At 36.9% G+C, this 19,414-nt stretch overlaps 1 protein-coding gene across 1 annotated transcript in view; it reads left to right on the top strand.

Moving 5' to 3' along the window:
* Positions 1-319: 319 nt before the first annotated feature.
* Positions 320-19,414, top strand: part of LOC130010737 (uncharacterized) — a gene marked incomplete at its 5' end in the record, with an annotated part of 66,908 nt that continues 47,813 nt past the window's right edge. Inside the window, 2 exons of the mRNA XM_056098728.1 lie at positions 320-442; positions 614-705. Coding sequence (XP_055954703.1) covers positions 320-442; positions 614-705 — 215 coding nt within the window. The remainder of the gene's footprint in view (positions 443-613; positions 706-19,414) is intronic.

The following is a 19,414-nucleotide window of genomic DNA, read 5'->3' as shown; positions in this document are numbered from 1 at the left end:
TGGTAAAAGTGAAATATCCCAAGGAAATATTTTAATCTCATCTAAATCAAACTTGTATTTCCAAAAAATTATTAAAATCTACAAATCTATCAAAGTTGGTTTCTTGTCTCTCGCGTTTCGAGTCATGAATATTTGATGACATATTGTTTTGCTGCATTCTTTGAGGTTATGACATCGACATCACACTTTTGACAGCCTTTCACTGGCTTGGCTTAAACTACAAATGAGCAATGGATTCGCCGTCGTCTGCTAAAAAGGCGAGACGACCTCCATCACACAAATTACTGCTAAAAATCGAGCTCAGCAATTTCAAAACCATTTTTATGAAGATGGTGGAATTATGTTTTGTAAATTCTGTTCACACAGCGTGGACTACAAACAAAGTAATACGGTAAAGGATCATATTGAATCAAAAAAACATCGATCCGCCATGATGGATTCAGCGATAAGGACCGCCCCTAAGCAACAGACAATAACAACATCGATGACGAGGGGAACGGAATCGGCACGTCTCAGAGAAGAGTTTGTGCTTGATTTTCTAAAGATGATAGTTACCGCAGATATTCCTCTGTACAAGCTGGAACGCATACGGCCATTCGTAAGGAAATATTGCTTACAAGGGGGTACTTTGCCTCAACAATCGACAATCCGGCAACTTTATTTACCGAAGTTATTCGACGACCATGTTCAATGTCTGAAGGAAAAGTTCGAAACACGAGAAATTTATATTGTTTTTGACAAAACCACAGATGTTCGAGATCAATCTATTTTAAATATTTTATTTGGGGTATTTAATCAAGTTTACTTGGTTGACTGCATCAGTATGGAGGCCTGCAATTTCTCAACAGTAAACCAAGCAGTTGTGAAGGCTGTCACGTCTTGTGGGATTGATTTCAAGAATGTTCTAGCTGTTGTTACAGATTCTGCAGCATACTGCAAGAAGGCCTTTAATAGTGTCTTGACTGGTATATTTCCTAATGCCCTTCACATCCTGTGTGTTGCTCATATCATGAATTTAGTGGGTGATATTTTCTTGCACTGGCCATCCTTCAACGATGTTAATCTGTTGGTAACCATGATAAAATCCTCATTCTTCAAGAAACCCCAACGAAAAAGACGATTTTTACAGTTTCTGTCGGAATACCTGCCTCCTGATCGTGTTCATTTACCGCCAGAGCCAGTCAAAACAAGATGGAGAACCTGGTTTTCAGCGATAGAGTACCATCTACAGTACATGCATTTATACAATGGCTTCTTTCAACAAGAAAAATCTGCAGGAATAGTTGTGGAGAGCCTCATTGAATTAACTCAGCACAAAGAGTGGTATGCACTCGCCACACTTCAAATTAATTTTATAGCAGAAAACTGTGAGCGCATCATGATACTCATAACTTACCTGGAAGCAACAAGAAGTCCTTTGGCAGTGTATACATATAATCGCCTTGAAGATATCAGAGCATTTCTAACAGCAGGAACAAAGAAGGAATCATTTGGGCCAAAAACTGACGAGGAGCTGTCGAAGTTGCCAGTTCAGGATAGAAAGAAAATTGTGAAAACTTTCAATACAATATTTGAGAAAGCATTGGCAAAATTTGAGACTCACATCAATGTTCATCCTGGTCTGGATTTATATAAAGCTGCTAGAATCTTCAACCCCAGTCAAGCACCCTCCCTTCCTACAGGTATTGAAGAATTTAAAGCTGTTATATGCCGAATGCTGATAGTAACTCAGACAACTATCAGAAATTAGTAGATGAATTTCTGGTCTATAGAAATTTAAAACCAGAAATGCAAGACAATAAGTTGGTACAGTTCTGAAATGCAAGATAAAATGAACTTCCTCAACTCACTCGTTCAGCAAGAAGGGCAATGTGGATGCCAGTTTCCAGCGTGGACGTGGAACGAAGTTTCTCCAGATACAAAGCTCTTTTAACAGAAAAAAGGGAGAGACTGACACAAAAAAATACCAAACAGTAAACTATTCTCTCATGTAATGTTGATATTGAAGAAAGACTTGTGTAATTCTGAAACAGACTGTAACTTTAAATGCCAAAATCAATGAAATTTTAAAAAGTGCCAATGTTGCTATTTCTTTATTTGTTAAAATTTGAACATAAGTGTTAAATTGTTTTTGAAAATTAACTTTAGTTTATTATTTATATTTAATCTAGGGTGGAATTCAAATGTTTTCTTAGCACATCTACTAAGATCAGGTGGAAATTTCCTTTAACAGTAGCGCTAAATTAGGGGTTTAGCCCTTTTCTTTGTTAGCTAGCTGTGGACGCCATTCCATTTAAGTCATTTCGTTGTTTGTATCATTAATGATATTGAGAATCAGTGATCATAACAACATGTTTCCGTAAATCAAGCTATTTACACTGACCAATTTCCTATACCAACACCAGAAGAGGTATTCAGTAAATTGGCTGGCGGAAAGAAGTTCAGAAAAATAGACTTAAAGTAAGTTAAAGTGCGCCTACCAACATACGGTGAATACAATAAAAGGGTTGTTTAGATATACACGTCTTCCTTACGGAATTTTGTCTAGTCCAGCCATATGGCAGCGATTTATCGGAAAAGAGATATCAGGACTTGATGGTACATGCGCAATTATGGACAATGCTCTAGTTACCCGGAAGGAAGACAATGAACATTTGCGTAATTTGGAGAGAGAGAGAGAGAAATGGGGTTTAACGTCCACTCGACACAAACTAGGTCATTTTGGGACTAACATATGGTTTAATTTTATTTCAATAATTCGCTAGCGCATAGGGGTCTTTAGCAGTGGGAGGAAACCGGAGGACCCGGAGAAAACCCACGAGGTTGGACAGGCGACCCTACTCCTTGTCACGTACAACCGGGGATTCGAAACCACGCCAGTCGACTCAATGACAGACTTTATGATACAGCGCGCGCACGCTAACCATTCAGCCATCCAACCCCCCCTGCGTAATTTGGAAAATGTATTCCAACGATTCAGCAAGTATAATCTACGAGTTAAGGCTGAAAAATGTGGCTTCATGAGAGAAAGTGTTGTATATATGGGACGTAGACTATCTGAGCAGGGTATTCAACCTACGGAAGATAAGGTGAAGGCTATACGTAAGGCTTCGACACCAACCAACGTTACAGAGCTTCGCTCATGGTTGGGTATAGTGAATTTCCATGCACAGTTTCTAGCAAACTTATCATCGAAGATGTACCCTTTAAATGAACTGTTAGGCAATAAACTATGGAAGTGGTCGCAGAAGTGTGAACTCGCCTTTAACGAGATCAAGGAATTTATTAGCTCAGAGAAACTTTTAGCTCATTACGATGCAACATTACCGTTAATGCTGCCAACAGATGCATTGCCTTATGGATTAGGTGCCGTTATATTTCATACGGATGGAAATGGTAAACAGCAACCTATAGCGTATGCATCACATAGTCTGAACAAACATGAAAAGGGTTACACCCAGTTGGATAAAGAGGCTTTATCAATTATCTTTGGATTAAAAAGATTCCAAACGTATTTGTATGGTCGTTTTTTCCGGATTCCATCAGATCATAAACCACTTCAACATATCCTGGGATCAAAGACTGCAATCCCGACTCTTGCAGCACAACGCTTACAACGGTGGGCAATACAGTTATCTGCTTTCGATTATGAACTCCATTATATCTCGTCAAAGGATAATGTCTTAGCAGACGCTTTATCAAGGTTACCTTTACCTTGTACGAGTAAATCATCTGATCTTGAAGAGACTGTTTTCAATACAGAAGAAAAGATTCTCTATAGTTTCCCAGTGACAAGTAAAGAGATCAGGCGTGCTACACACGTTGATAAGGTTACCTCTCGAGTTTTAGATTTTATTAGGAATGGATGGCCGATAGAGGTTCAAGATGAACGTTTAAAACCTTGTTTTCAACGGAAGCATGAACTTACGATGGAGCAAGATTGTATTTTATGGGGATTAAGAGTAGTTGTTCCAGAGAAATATCAACAAGATCTTCTGAACAACCTACACTCATCTCAACCAGGTATGGTTCGTATGAAGGAGTTGGCATGAAGCTACGTATGGTGGCCCAACATCACTCAAGAGATAGAAACTTTAGTACGTCAGTGCTCAAGCTGTCAACAAACACGCAACTCTCCATCAGTTGCTCCCTTAATGCCCTGGATATGGCCTAGTGCACCGTGGTATAGAGTTCACATTGATCATGCTGAGAAAAATGGGCAAAATTTTCTAATCATTGTTGACTTATATTCTAAATGGCCAGAAGTGATTCATATGAAAAGTACAACTTCAACCGCAACGATTACAGCAATACAAGACTTATTCAGTAAATATGGCATACCATCTCAAATTGTGAGTGATAACCGACCTCAGTTTGTTAGTGAGGAGTTTCAAACATTTTTAAAGAAGAACAGTGTCAAACACGTAAGAGTCGCACCATATCATTCAGCCAGTAATGGTGCAGACGAACACATAGTTCAGTCGTTCATACGTGGACTTACAGCTAGTAAATCTAGTGGTTGGACCTTACAACAAATTATTGACGCATTCCTACTCGCATATCGTTCCACGTCACACGCCACTACAGGATGTACTCCTTCCAAACTATTTTTAGGACGTGAGTTAAGGACAAGATTATCGCTTGTAAAACCTAATTTGGAAGAAAATGTTCTAAATAAAAAAAAGCGATCAGAAATTACATCATGATAAGAGACTTCCTTTAAGAGAATATTATCCAGGAGATCCTGTTCCAATCAAAGATTTAAGGAAGAAGGAGACATGGTGGCCAGGAACTGTCACAGAAAGGACACCGCCGAAATCATCGTGTTAGATGATGGTCGTGTTTGGAAACGTCATGTAGACCAAATGCGCAAGGGAGATAACAACATAAACTCGGATCAAAACACAAAGCGTAATAGTGATGAAAGTTATAAATCGTCAAATCCAGTGCACATTCCAAATGACAATTTGTTGAACGCTAGTTATTATAATACTCAACCAGTAAATGGTGTGAGTATAGTACAACCATATGACTTAAGTTTGGACGCTTGTGTACAAGGAAATCAACCACAATGTCGATATGAAAGTCATAATGTCGCTCAATATGAAACGTCAGCGTACGGAAGTGATAACGAAATTGAAGAAGATACTGACATTTCTAGTACTGTGGATAAATCTAAATCAACTATACAAACGAGCACGCCAAAACACTCTTTACCTTCATCACTGAAACAAACGACATCAGGAAGTAATCCAGCTAAATGGAACATATATCACACAACGATCCCTCAAGTCAGTCATCCCAGATGTTACGTCATTCTTCCAGAGTTACTAAACCACCTGATAGACTGAATTTGTAATTTCGGACAAACACTAATTATATTTTCAATTTAAAGTGCAAACAATGCATTTGTGTTAAATAGTTATGTTACGTTTGTATGTGAATTACTCGTTGCAAAAGAAATAGCATTGATAGTTTTGTTCAGAAAAATAAGACTATACATGTATATTAGGAATCAGTTTATTAACATTTATCATGTTTTCAAATAAGGAAGAAGGAATGTAGTGTATTTAGACTCTATAATAATGTCACAGTCAGTTGTAGTGTCACTCCTGTTATAGGCAGTACCTTAAGAGTTATCTTAATGTCACATGACCTCTCTAGCATACCATGCTTGTTGTTATGGACGCTGACATATTGTTTTCCAAGTATTGAATAAACCTTTAAATATAGAATTAAGATGGTAATATTCAACAATCGAACTCTGTCAAGGCATTCACCTAACAGACACCTACAACAATTTTGAACATTCTACCTCAATTAGAAGGCGAGTTATTGTGTTCCAAAGTCTTGAGAAATCAGATTGAAGTCTCTACATTGCCTAAGCTGAAAATGCTCAGCATCTAACTTTGTTAAGGTATTGATGTTATGAAACTATACACAAAGTTTCACCACTATCAGTCAATTAGAACCAAAGTTATCATGTCTCAAATCATCAAGCAATCAAATTGCTTATCTCTGCTTACCCTAAGCAGAAAATGATCATCTTTGACATCTATCAAGGAATTCGCCTAATGAACGCCTACACCAAGTTTGAACATTCTACCTCAATTCAAAGGAGAGTTTTTGTGTTATAAAGTCTAAACCAATCAAATTGCTTATCACTCTGCTTACCTTGAGCAGAAAATGCTCATTATCGAACTTAATCAAGGTATTAATGTAATGAAACTATACACCAAGTTTCATCACTCTCACTTAATTAGAACTAAAGTTATTGTGTCCCAAAGCATCAACCAATCAAATTGCTTATCTCTGCTTACCCTAACAAGGAAATGCTCATCGTTGAACTCCATCAAGGCATTCACCTAATTAACCCCCATACCAAGTTTGAACATTCTAGCTCAATTCAAAGGATTGTTATTATGTCCCAAAAAGTAATACAGCCGGACAGACCCATTTTTATAGTCCCCTGCTTTCTTCAAAAGGCGGGGGACAAAATCAGATCAAAATTGTAACACAACCTTTATATTACATACCGTACTTCAGAGGCGTAGCCGTGAAATATATATTGGGGGGGTCCGCAAATGAAATTATATAAAATGTAGCACGATAGGGAGAGTGTGGGAGAGTCACCCTCCCACTGGGGGGGGGGGGGCGCGCACCCCCATAATTTTGAAGTTTCAGTCTTCTGTAAACACTGTTTTGGCATATTTTACGGGGTTAAACTAAAACATCACACCAATACAATGTTTATCATGTTTAAGTCAGGGGGTGCCACATGCATATTGGGATATGTACAGGTTTTACACAGATAGAATCTTAACTAATCCTAAAAATTGTTGTAAATAAATAGGAGTTAGGGCCTAATATGTAAATTTTGAGGGGGTCCAAGTATATTCAGCCCCCCAACCCCGAAAAACAATTGGGGGGGGGGGGGTCAGAGCCCTCGGATCCCCCCATGTGTGACGCTCATGCCGTACATTAACACTACTTTAACGGACATTTTGTCAGGCACTTTTGGTCCAATTTTCCTGAAATTCGAACTCAACAATCTTTATGTTGTATCGGTGATATATTTAAACGTTTTTTAAAACTGGATAAAAATTGTGACCTCTAGAGGAACCACAAGCTAAAAACGTGATTTTTCGTACAATCAGAGGCCATAATCCAGGAAGTTACGGTCCGATATGTGTGAATATCGAAAGGAACCAAGATCGTTGGGTTATAAGCATACATTTTAAGTTTCATAAAAATTAGATAAAAATTGGGACCTCTAGTGTGTCCGCAAGCTAAAAACGTGATTTTTGCGTACAATCAGCCGCCATAATCCATGCAGTTAAGGTCCAATGCAAGCCAATTTTTTATCGAAAGGAACAGAGATCTTTTGGAGATAAACCTATCTTTCAAGTTTTGTCAAAATTGAATAATAAGCGGTTGCCATGCAAGATACGCCCACATTTTGCAAGAGATGGACAGAGAAAGAGCTAAAAAATAATGTGATTTTTTGTACAATCAGGGGCCATAATCCAGGAAGATATGGTCCAATATCGATAGGAATCGAGATCTTTGGGTTATGAACATACATTTCATGTTTCATCAAAATCGGATCAAAATTGTGACCTCTAGAGGGTCCACAACCTTCGTATTAAATACTTTTACACGATTTCGCATACAAAGAGCATCCATTTTGTTGCGCAGTTTCATTTCAATTTTCCCGAAATTCATTTCAACCTTCATTATGGTAGAATGGTTATATATTTAAACGGTTTTTACAATCGGAAAAAAATGGTGACCTCTTGTGAATCTGCAAGCTAAAAATTAGATTTTTCGAACAATCAGGGGCCATAATCCAGGAAGTTACATTCGGATATGCGCGATTATCAAAAGGAACCAAGATCTTAGTGTGCAACAGTGATATATTCACACATTTTTTTTAAATTGGATAAAAATCAGTTGCCAGGCAACGAAACATACGCCCACAGCAGCTAAATCGTCCAGGCAGTCAACAATTGTTGTCGCATATTTTTTACTTTTTTTTGGTAATGAAACATTTATAATACACTAAAATCTGATTAAGAGTAACAAATTGTTACTAACAACTCATGAAGTAATTATCAATCTGAAGTCAATCGGATGATCACTTTAGCCTCTAGAGCATCACAAGATTTTTCAAAGTGATCAAGGGCCATAACTCTGGCAAAAATTATCGAAAATTATCAATAGGATTCTTCATCTCATGACCTTAAACACTGTGTATAAATTTAAAGTCAAGCAGATATTAACTTTAGCCTCTAGAGCGGCCACAAGATTTTTCAAAGTGATCAAGGGCCTTAACTCTGGCAGTAATTATCTGAAAATGCTGAAAATCAATAGGCTTCTTCGTCTCATGACCTTAAACACTGTGAATATATTTAAAGTCAATCTGATATTAACTTTAGCCTCTAGAGCGTCCACAAGATTTTTCAAAGTGATCAGGGGCTATAACTCTGGCAAAAATTATCGGAAATTGCTGAAAATCAATAGGATTCTTCGTCTCATGACCTTAAACACTGTGTATAAATTTAAAGTCAAGCAGATATTAACTTTAGCCTCTAGAGCGGCCACAAGATTTTTCAAAGTGATCAAGGGCCTTAACTCTGGCAGTAATTATCTGAAAATGCTGAAAATCAATCGGCTTCTTCGTCGCATGACCTTAAACACTGTGTATAAATTTAAAGTCAATCGGATATTAACTTTGGCCTCTAGAGAATCCACAAGATTTTTGAAGTGATCAAGGGCCATAACTCTGGCAGTAATTATCGGAAATCGCTGAAAATGAATAGGCTTCTTCGTCTCATGACCTTAAACACTGTGTATAAATTTAAAGTCAATCGGATATTAACTTTAGCCGGACGGCCGGACAGAAGGACGGGGGCGACAACAATATACGACCACATTTCAATGTGGGCGTATAAAAATTGTGACCTCTAAATTTTGTACAATCAAGCATGTATACTTGGACCCCCCTCCCAAAAAAAAAAATTACATAGTAGGCCCTAACTCCTTTTTATTTACAACAATTATTATGATTAGTTATGACTAGTTAAGATTCTATCTGTATAAAACAAATTAAAACACAAACACTTATGTTTACTTTTTGAAATCCATTTATAATACACAAAATGTACAACTTTCTTGTAAATGTCAATGTGTATATGTAAATAGTATTGTAGTTAACAAGGTGATTGTCAAATATGCATCCTCATAAACTAAAGTTATGTGATCAAGTTTTGTTTCATTTGGATCCTCCTCATAAAAATTCCCCTACTAAACTCTCTTTGTCGTGTTGTTCATAACTCAAGCATAACATTCAATATGTAAAAGTCATGAAAAAAATATGAATATGGCACCCCCCGACTTAAACATGATAAACATTGTATTGGTGTGATGTTTTAGTTTAACCCCGTAAAATATGCCAAAACAGTGTTTACAGAAGACTGAAACTTTAAAAAAATTTTATGGTGATGGCGCCCAACCCCCCCCCCCCCCCAGTGGGAGGGTGACCCTCCCACACTCTCAAGTATTATCTGGCTCTTGAAGTTTATTTTTAATTCGGTCTTCGGCTAACTCAGATCTTCCCTTAACTCGGATAAAATTGGCCAGTCCACTTAGATCCGACTTATGTGAAGTTTAATGTATTTCAAGTTTCGTTAAAATCGGATAAAAATTGTGACCTGCAGAGTTGTCCACAAACAAATTGTGGATGGACAGATGTCCGGGGTCGATGACAATATACGTCCAAATGAAAATGTGGGCGTATAAAAATTGTGATTTGTACAGTGTCCATTAGGGCATACAAAAATGATAGAATATAGATTTTGATTATTCTTAACAACAGACGAAATTTAAATAGACATTAGGGCTCAAGTGAGGGGGCGATACAGGCGAATTCAAGCAAAAACTCCTTGGAGATTGACCACGGCGACTTCGCGATCACCCTGTGTTGCTGTATCGTGTCTTGGTGGCGAGTTGAGACTTTTTTAAGTTATGTGAATTGTAAACTCAAGCCTCCGGCCGGCTTGAGTTTCTAGCGTCATACCAAATAGCAATAGTTGCAGAAATTTTATGATTTTAATGATAAATTATTCCCTTCTTTGCTTTTATATAAATTATTCCCTTCTTTGCTTTTATATAAATTATTCCCAAAAGTTTTATTAAACAAATTGAAACATCTAACAACCGTATGGTTTAATAAATCTATAAATAAATAGATGAATAAATGAATGAATGGGGTCTTCCCATATCGCCGACTCACCGAGTTTTGGAAAGTCGACCGCGGCACCCTTTGATGGGATTAAAACGGATTAAAAGCGTTAATGAGGCAGGGACCAGTCATTATTAATATAGTTCACTGAAATTGATTTTGATCAGAAGTCGACTCACTCACTAATTAATAAAATGAATCTAGTTCACTTAAATTACATGAACTTGAATTTTGTGAATTCAACTCACTCATTAATTAATAAAATAATAGGCAGCAGTTCAACATGAAGCTGACAGGTGATCGAAATTCAGTTCATTGTGATTATTTCTCAATAAGTATAAATACGTAAATCATTCCATGACATTTCATATTCATTTCTTTACGATGGCTAATGCACAGTTACAATCTAAGTTTATTCCTACAGCAAAAGGTGGCAGGTACCTTTGTGTTGATGGTTTTAATAGTCGAGTAAAAATAGCAGAAAATAGTGATGGACCGAGAATAAATTGCAAGAAATTGCTTTTTGTCATTTTTCGACGCTATGGGACTTGTAAGTCGCAAATATGAAAATCGGACAAAATCGGCCCTCAGATAAGTGTTCTACAGGGGTCAAAGTTCAAGGTCATGTCAAAATGAGGTAAAAATGAAAGAATTGTCATAAAATCCTTAATATTTGTCATAAAGTATCAAACTTAGTGTCAAACTATGGGTTTTCAGGGGTGCTGAATCCAATGCAACCATTATTTATGTTGCGCAACGTCGCTATGATGTCATGACGTCATTTGGGAATGACGTCATGACACTTAATTCCGCGATTTATCATCATAATAGGGCCCTAATAGAGTATCGACACTTGACTTTATACATGGGGTTATCGGGGATGGACAATCAAGGAAAGAAAATGCGACAAAACGCATTTTTGAGAGACCATTTCAATAAAATCCGATCTACTAGGTATTTCGTTTCAAGAATTACAACTATAACTTTCGTTATAAACAATATTTTCTCTTATTACAATTAAAAATATCAATAAAAATGAAGGGCAAATGCAAGACAATTTAATGATTATACATATTCACATAGATTGTAGAATCTAGAAATAATTTCTAAACGAAAAACTTCAATATTATCTTAAGTTTTAATACCTCACCGTGCGACATATGACTGGGTAACTCGGAGTTACCTTGTCTGGAGTTACCCGATCCCGCCGTTTTTCTGATCCTCGAAAATCTCCGATTTTGGAAGCCGACCGAGACTAGAAAAAGAGAAAATATGACCTGAATCTTTTTCTGCTGTGAAGTTTTCATGTCATTCTTCCAACCGAGTATAAATTCGACAGAATGGGAGTCTTGGTAAAACTATGAATAAAGACGAAATCTTGACAATATGCAATATTTTGGGTAACGCCATTTCTACAACATGAGGAGTTACCCGATCCTAGAAATGGCGTTACCCAAAATGTCGCATACCTTGTCAAAATTTCAACTCTATTCGTAGTATTTCAAGAGTCGCATTGTGTCGAATTTGTACTCAAACGAGAGATGAAAACGTAAACTTCACTGCTGAAAAGGATTCTAGTGAAATCTCATTTGCGTCTAACCTCAGGCGGGGCCCAAACTCAGTGATTTTCGAGGATCAGAAAAACGTCGGGACCGGGTAACTCCGGACAAGGTAACTCCGAGTTACCCAGTCATATGTCCCACGGTGATACCTTACGGAAGGCTCAGTAGCAACTGCAGTAAAAAGCGCGACTGATATACGACTGACTATATACAAACAATCTTGAAGTTGTTCCACTAAGAAAGTCCAGTAAAAGGCTGATCCTTTCTTATTAGAACAACTTCAAGGATTTATAGTTACATAGCATTTGTCAACAGCAGAGAAACATAAATAAATTAACTTAAACAAAATTATTAATTTGTAAAAATCCCTAAAAATCCATAATAAAAGTATTATAGTTTAATTTAGAATAAATCCAAATCTATATCATCTTCATCATTGTCCTGCTCCGTTTCAGGTAGGATACAGTTCGTACAGTGGTCCTGTTGGCATTTTCCGCAGCCAGCGTGGCATGGTAGACCATATTTCCTACAGGAGCAAATGTTATGCTGACACCCTGTCGTGCAATTACAGAGGATGAGTTTTAGTAGATATTCTGGATAACCCCATGTATAAAGTCAAGTGTCGATACTCTATTAGGGCCCTATTATGATGATAAATCGCGGAATTAAGAGTCATGACGTCATTCCCAAATGACGTCATGACGTCATAGCGACATAAATAATTGTTGCATTGGATTCAGCACCCCTGAAAACCCATAGTTTGACACTAAGTTTGATACTTTATGACAAATATTAAGGATTTTATGACAATTCTTTCATTTTTACCTCATTTTGACATGACCTTGAACTTTGACCCCTGTAGAACACTTATCTGAGGGCCGATTTTGTCCGATTTTCATATTTGTGACTTACAAGTCCCATAGAGTCGAAAAATGACAAAAATCAATTTCTTGCAATTTATTCTAGGTCAAATGTTATTTTTACTCCACTATAAGTGTAGAGTGAATAAGAGAAAGAATAACGACTCAGTGATATGGCAGTGCTGGAAAAGCTCATCCTAATATTTTTGAAGTGATGGCATTTTTGCAAGAAGAGCAAAAGACGGTTGAAATTCAGTTACTGCAGTATGCAAGTGACCAGCGACAACCACCCAAAAAGAAAAAATACACCGATATCAACAGGAAGATTGAAGACTCCAAGCATAGATATGAACAAGGAAGACTGAATTTATTAGAATTTTTGGACTTGATGCGTGCAAAAATTTAAAATTGTGTCATGTTATGTGTTAAAGATTGTTATAAATTAAAAAAAAAATAAATGCTCCCAAAATTACCTACTTAATGAGGTTTATCCTTCAGCTTGGGTCTATTGTTCTTGGCCGCTCATTCCCATAACGTCGACCAAAATTTTTCCCTTAAAACTCGGTGAGTCAGCGATATCGGAATGAACCAATGGATGAAGGAGTTTATCCCTAACCAATTAATTGGGCCTTAATTTCTAAGATAAAAGTTTAGATTTATCCCAGTGTTTATCAGATGAATATGAAGGTACGTTTTTACAAAACAACAAATTTAAATGTTATCTCGAGATTCCATGACTATTAGTACTGTAGTAACTTTCAACAACTACGAATCGTACGCGTCTTTTTGCTACAGTAATACTGGTTCCACCCGTTCAAGACCACGTCCTAAATGCCGGATTTCGCTCTGAGCAAGATAAAATTCAGACGGCAGAGACAGTCATTACACACGAAACAATGCAGGTACCGGTTTGCACAAAGTTCGCACAATAAAACTAATGACATGAAAAACCAAGACCGAATCTACATGAATGCAGACAAAAGTCTGCAAAGTTAAAAAAAACTCCACGGAATCACTTCGCGAGAGTGACCCGTGCCATTGATCGACGAGTATAATTACCAAACAATCCGAACCGAAAGCGCAGTAATATTAGAAAATGTAGGAAGCCACTTTAAATGTTAAATGTATGAGAGCGAAAAATTCCTAACTAAACCTAACTAAATCATGACGTGTCCGCGAGAAAACCATGCAGAAGGTGCTAAGGCTTCAATCACAGATTTTGACCAAATTTGGTTTATAAGTTGGGATAGTCCCAAAACACATAAATGTGCAATATTAGATAAATCTTTCAATTCCTGTATGAGAAAATTGAAAAAACATTTTTCATATGATGAAATTGCCAAAATCTGTCTTTATCCAAATACCAACTTTGGCAAGTCCTTACACCTTTACTATACGTAGCAGAAAGACCAAACTCACACAGTTTATTGATGATTCAGTGCTGTTACCACAATATTAACTTCAGACGATTCTGGCGAACGAGATCTGTATACGGACTGGATATCAAAGTCTGTCTAAATTCCCCATTTTCGTCACCCAAAGTTTGACGCCCTATAGCTACTTCTTTCATGGGGTGGGTTTAAAAAATTTATGCTCACGTGAACAAGCCACCTCCCAACATTTGATACAAAAAATAAAAATGGCCGGAATCGACTTGACAAAAACTAGGTAAAGGAAACAATAACTTGTGACCATCAAAGAAAAAGTTACAGTGTATCTTTTTCTGCACTATAAGGACAATGTGAATATGGTACCCTAAAACAAGTCCACACAAAATTAGTATGTACTGATGTTTTTTTTTCAAATTAGTGCCGGGGTAGAAGTTGACCACCCGCTTTATCAGACAGGGTCAAAATTAGAATGTTGCTATTCCACCATAGAATGCAGTCTGTGCTTAAAAAGGGTGATAAATACACATGTGAAAACCGCAATTTTTCCCATAAAATGAATAATTCCTGTACAGTCCTTTAGAGCGACATCAGACTGTAACCACTTCAGCATGTTACCTCTTGCCCCTAGGGGGTGTCATACCATAAATTTGATCAAAAACTTCCGACCCCCCCATCTTAGCACTTTTTGCGATTTTTGCATGGTCTTCTCGCGGATACACTCTTAAATACTTTTAAATCATCGATAAATAAAAGCCAAAATTAAATATAGTTTATTAGCATGGCGGAAAAGCTACTTTTCCCAGCTAATAAATGGAATAGTTACTATTCCCGTACCTATATTAATCCTGGACCGCGGTACAAAGACAAGTGAGGAATAAATTTAAAGTCAAGCAGATATTAACTTTAGCCTCTAGAGCGGCCACAAGATTTTTCAAAGTGATCAAGGGCCTTAACTCTGGCAGTAATTATCTGAAAATGCTGAAAATCAATCGGCTTCTTCGTCGCATGACCTTAAACACTGTGTATAAATTTAAAGTCAATCGGATATTAACTTTGGCCTCTAGAGAATCCACAAGATTTTTGAAGTGATCAAGGGCCATAACTCTGGCAGTAATTATCGGAAATCGCTGAAAATGAATAGGCTTCTTCGTCTCATGACCTTAAACACTGTGTATAAATTTAAAGTCAATCGGATATTAACTTTAGCCGGACGGCCGGACAGAAGGACGGGGGCGACAACAATATACGACCACATTTCAATGTGGGCGTATAAAAATTGTGACCTCTAAATTTTGTACAATCAAGCATGTATACTTGGACCCCCCTCCCAAAAAAAAAAATTACATAGTAGGCCCTAACTCCTTTTTATTTACAACAATTATTATGATTAGTTATGACTAGTTAAGATTCTATCTGTATAAAACAAATTAAAACACAAACACTTATGTTTACTTTTTGAAATCCATTTATAATACACAAAATGTACAACTTTCTTGTAAATGTCAATGTGTATATGTAAATAGTATTGTAGTTAACAAGGTGATTGTCAAATATGCATCCTCATAAACTAAAGTTATGTGATCAAGTTTTGTTTCATTTGGATCCTCCTCATAAAAATTCCCCTACTAAACTCTCTTTGTCGTGTTGTTCATAACTCAAGCATAACATTCAATATGTAAAAGTCATGAAAAAAATATGAATATGGCACCCCCCGACTTAAACATGATAAACATTGTATTGGTGTGATGTTTTAGTTTAACCCCGTAAAATATGCCAAAACAGTGTTTACAGAAGACTGAAACTTTAAAAAAATTTTATGGTGATGGCGCCCAACCCCCCCCCCCCCCCAGTGGGAGGGTGACCCTCCCACACTCTCAAGTATTATCTGGCTCTTGAAGTTTATTTTTAATTCGGTCTTCGGCTAACTCAGATCTTCCCTTAACTCGGATAAAATTGGCCAGTCCACTTAGATCCGACTTATGTGAAGTTTAATGTATTTCAAGTTTCGTTAAAATCGGATAAAAATTGTGACCTGCAGAGTTGTCCACAAACAAATTGTGGATGGACAGATGTCCGGGGTCGATGACAATATACGTCCAAATGAAAATGTGGGCGTATAAAAATTGTGATTTGTACAGTGTCCATTAGGGCATACAAAAATGATAGAATATAGATTTTGATTATTCTTAACAACAGACGAAATTTAAATAGACATTAGGGCTCAAGTGAGGGGGCGATACAGGCGAATTCAAGCAAAAACTCCTTGGAGATTGACCACGGCGACTTCGCGATCACCCTGTGTTGCTGTATCGTGTCTTGGTGGCGAGTTGAGACTTTTTTAAGTTATGTGAATTGTAAACTCAAGCCTCCGGCCGGCTTGAGTTTCTAGCGTCATACCAAATAGCAATAGTTGCAGAAATTTTATGATTTTAATGATAAATTATTCCCTTCTTTGCTTTTATATAAATTATTCCCTTCTTTGCTTTTATATAAATTATTCCCAAAAGTTTTATTAAACAAATTGAAACATCTAACAACCGTATGGTTTAATAAATCTATAAATAAATAGATGAATAAATGAATGAATGGGGTCTTCCCATATCGCCGACTCACCGAGTTTTGGAAAGTCGACCGCGGCACCCTTTGATGGGATTAAAACGGATTAAAAGCGTTAATGAGGCAGGGACCAGTCATTATTAATATAATTCACTGAAATTGATTTTGATCAGAAGTCGACTCACTCACTAATTAATAAAATGAATCTAGTTCACTTAAATTACATGAACTTGAATTTTGTGAATTCAACTCACTCATTAATTAATAAAATAATAGGCAGCAGTTCAACATGAAGCTGACAGGTGATCGAAATTCAGTTCATTGTGATTATTTCTCAATAAGTATAAATACGTAAATCATTCCATGACATTTCATATTCATTTCTTTACGATGGCTAATGCACAGTTACAATCTAAGTTTATTCCTACAGCAAAAGGTGGCAGGTACCTTTGTGTTGATGGTTTTAATAGTCGAGTAAAAATAGCAGAAAATAGTGATGGACCGAGAATAAATTGCAAGAAATTGCTTTTTGTCATTTTTCGACGCTATGGGACTTGTAAGTCGCAAATATGAAAATCGGACAAAATCGGCCCTCAGATAAGTGTTCTACAGGGGTCAAAGTTCAAGGTCATGTCAAAATGAGGTAAAAATGAAAGAATTGTCATAAAATCCTTAATATTTGTCATAAAGTATCAAACTTAGTGTCAAACTATGGGTTTTCAGGGGTGCTGAATCCAATGCAACCATTATTTATGTTGCGCAACGTCGCTATGATGTCATGACGTCATTTGGGAATGACGTCATGACACTTAATTCCGCGATTTATCATCATAATAGGGCCCTAATAGAGTATCGACACTTGACTTTATACATGGGGTTATCGGGGATGGACAATCAAGGAAAGAAAATGCGACAAAACGCATTTTTGAGAGACCATTTCAATAAAATCCGATCTACTAGGTATTTCGTTTCAAGAATTACAACTATAACTTTCGTTATAAACAATATTTTCTCTTATTACAATTAAAAATATCAATAAAAATGAAGGGCAAATGCAAGACAATTTAATGATTATACATATTCACATAGATTGTAGAATCTAGAAATAATTTCTAAACGAAAAACTTCAATATTATCTTAAGTTTTAATACCTCACCGTGCGACATATGACTGGGTAACTCGGAGTTACCTTGTCTGGAGTTACCCGATCCCGCCGTTTTTCTGATCCTCGAAAATCTCCGATTTTGGAAGCCGACCGAGACTAGAAAAAGAGAAAATATGACCTGAATCTTTTTCTGCTGTGAAGTTTTCATGTCATTCTTCCAACCGAGTATAAATTCGACAGAATGGGAGTCTTGGTAAAACTATGAATAAAGACGAAATCTTGACAATATGCAATATTTTGGGTAACGCCATTTCTACAACATGAGGAGTTACCCGATCCTAGAAATGGCGTTACCCAAAATGTCGCATACCTTGTCAAAATTTCAACTCTATTCGTAGTATTTCAAGAGTCGCATTGTGTCGAATTTGTACTCAAACGAGAGATGAAAACGTAAACTTCACTGCTGAAAAGGATTCTAGTGAAATCTCATTTGCGTCTAACCTCAGGCGGGGCCCAAACTCAGTGATTTTCGAGGATCAGAAAAACGTCGGGACCGGGTAACTCCGGACAAGGTAACTCCGAGTTACCCAGTCATATGTCCCACGGTGATACCTTACGGAAGGCTCAGTAGCAACTGCAGTAAAAAGCGCGACTGATATACGACTGACTATATACAAACAATCTTGAAGTTGTTCCACTAAGAAAGTCCAGTAAAAGGCTGATCCTTTCTTATTAGAACAACTTCAAGGATTTATAGTTACATAGCATTTGTCAACAGCAGAGAAACATAAATAAATTAACTTAAACAAAATTATTAATTTGTAAAAATCCCTAAAAATCCATAATAAAAGTATTATAGTTTAATTTAGAATAAATCCAAATCTATATCATCTTCATCATTGTCCTGCTCCGTTTCAGGTAGGATACAGTTCGTACAGTGGTCCTGTTGGCATTTTCCGCAGCCAGCGTGGCATGGTAGACCATATTTCCTACAGGAGCAAATGTTATGCTGACACCCTGTCGTGCAATTACAGAGGATGAGTTTTAGTAGATATTCTGGATAACCCCATGTATAAAGTCAAGTGTCGATACTCTATTAGGGCCCTATTATGATGATAAATCGCGGAATTAAGAGTCATGACGTCATTCCCAAATGACGTCATGACGTCATAGCGACATAAATAATTGTTGCATTGGATTCAGCACCCCTGAAAACCCATAGTTTGACACTAAGTTTGATACTTTATGACAAATATTAAGGATTTTATGACAATTCTTTCATTTTTACCTCATTTTGACATGACCTTGAACTTTGACCCCTGTAGAACACTTATCTGAGGGCCGATTTTGTCCGATTTTCATATTTGTGACTTACAAGTCCCATAGAGTCGAAAAATGACAAAAATCAATTTCTTGCAATTTATTCTAGGTCAAATGTTATTTTTACTCCACTATAAGTGTAGAGTGAATAAGAGAAAGAATAACGACTCAGTGATATGGCAGTGCTGGAAAAGCTCATCCTAATATTTTTGAAGTGATGGCATTTTTGCAAGAAGAGCAAAAGACGGTTGAAATTCAGTTACTGCAGTATGCAAGTGACCAGCGACAACCACCCAAAAAGAAAAAATACACCGATATCAACAGGAAGATTGAAGACTCCAAGCATAGATATGAACAAGGAAGACTGAATTTATTAG

The sequence above is a fragment of the Patella vulgata genome, chromosome 1, assembly GCF_932274485.2.
Source record: "Patella vulgata chromosome 1, xgPatVulg1.2, whole genome shotgun sequence".
Taxonomy (NCBI): Eukaryota; Metazoa; Mollusca; class Gastropoda; family Patellidae; genus Patella; species Patella vulgata.
Note: the sequence above shows the minus strand (reverse complement) of the source record. Positions and strands in the feature narration are given on the sequence as shown.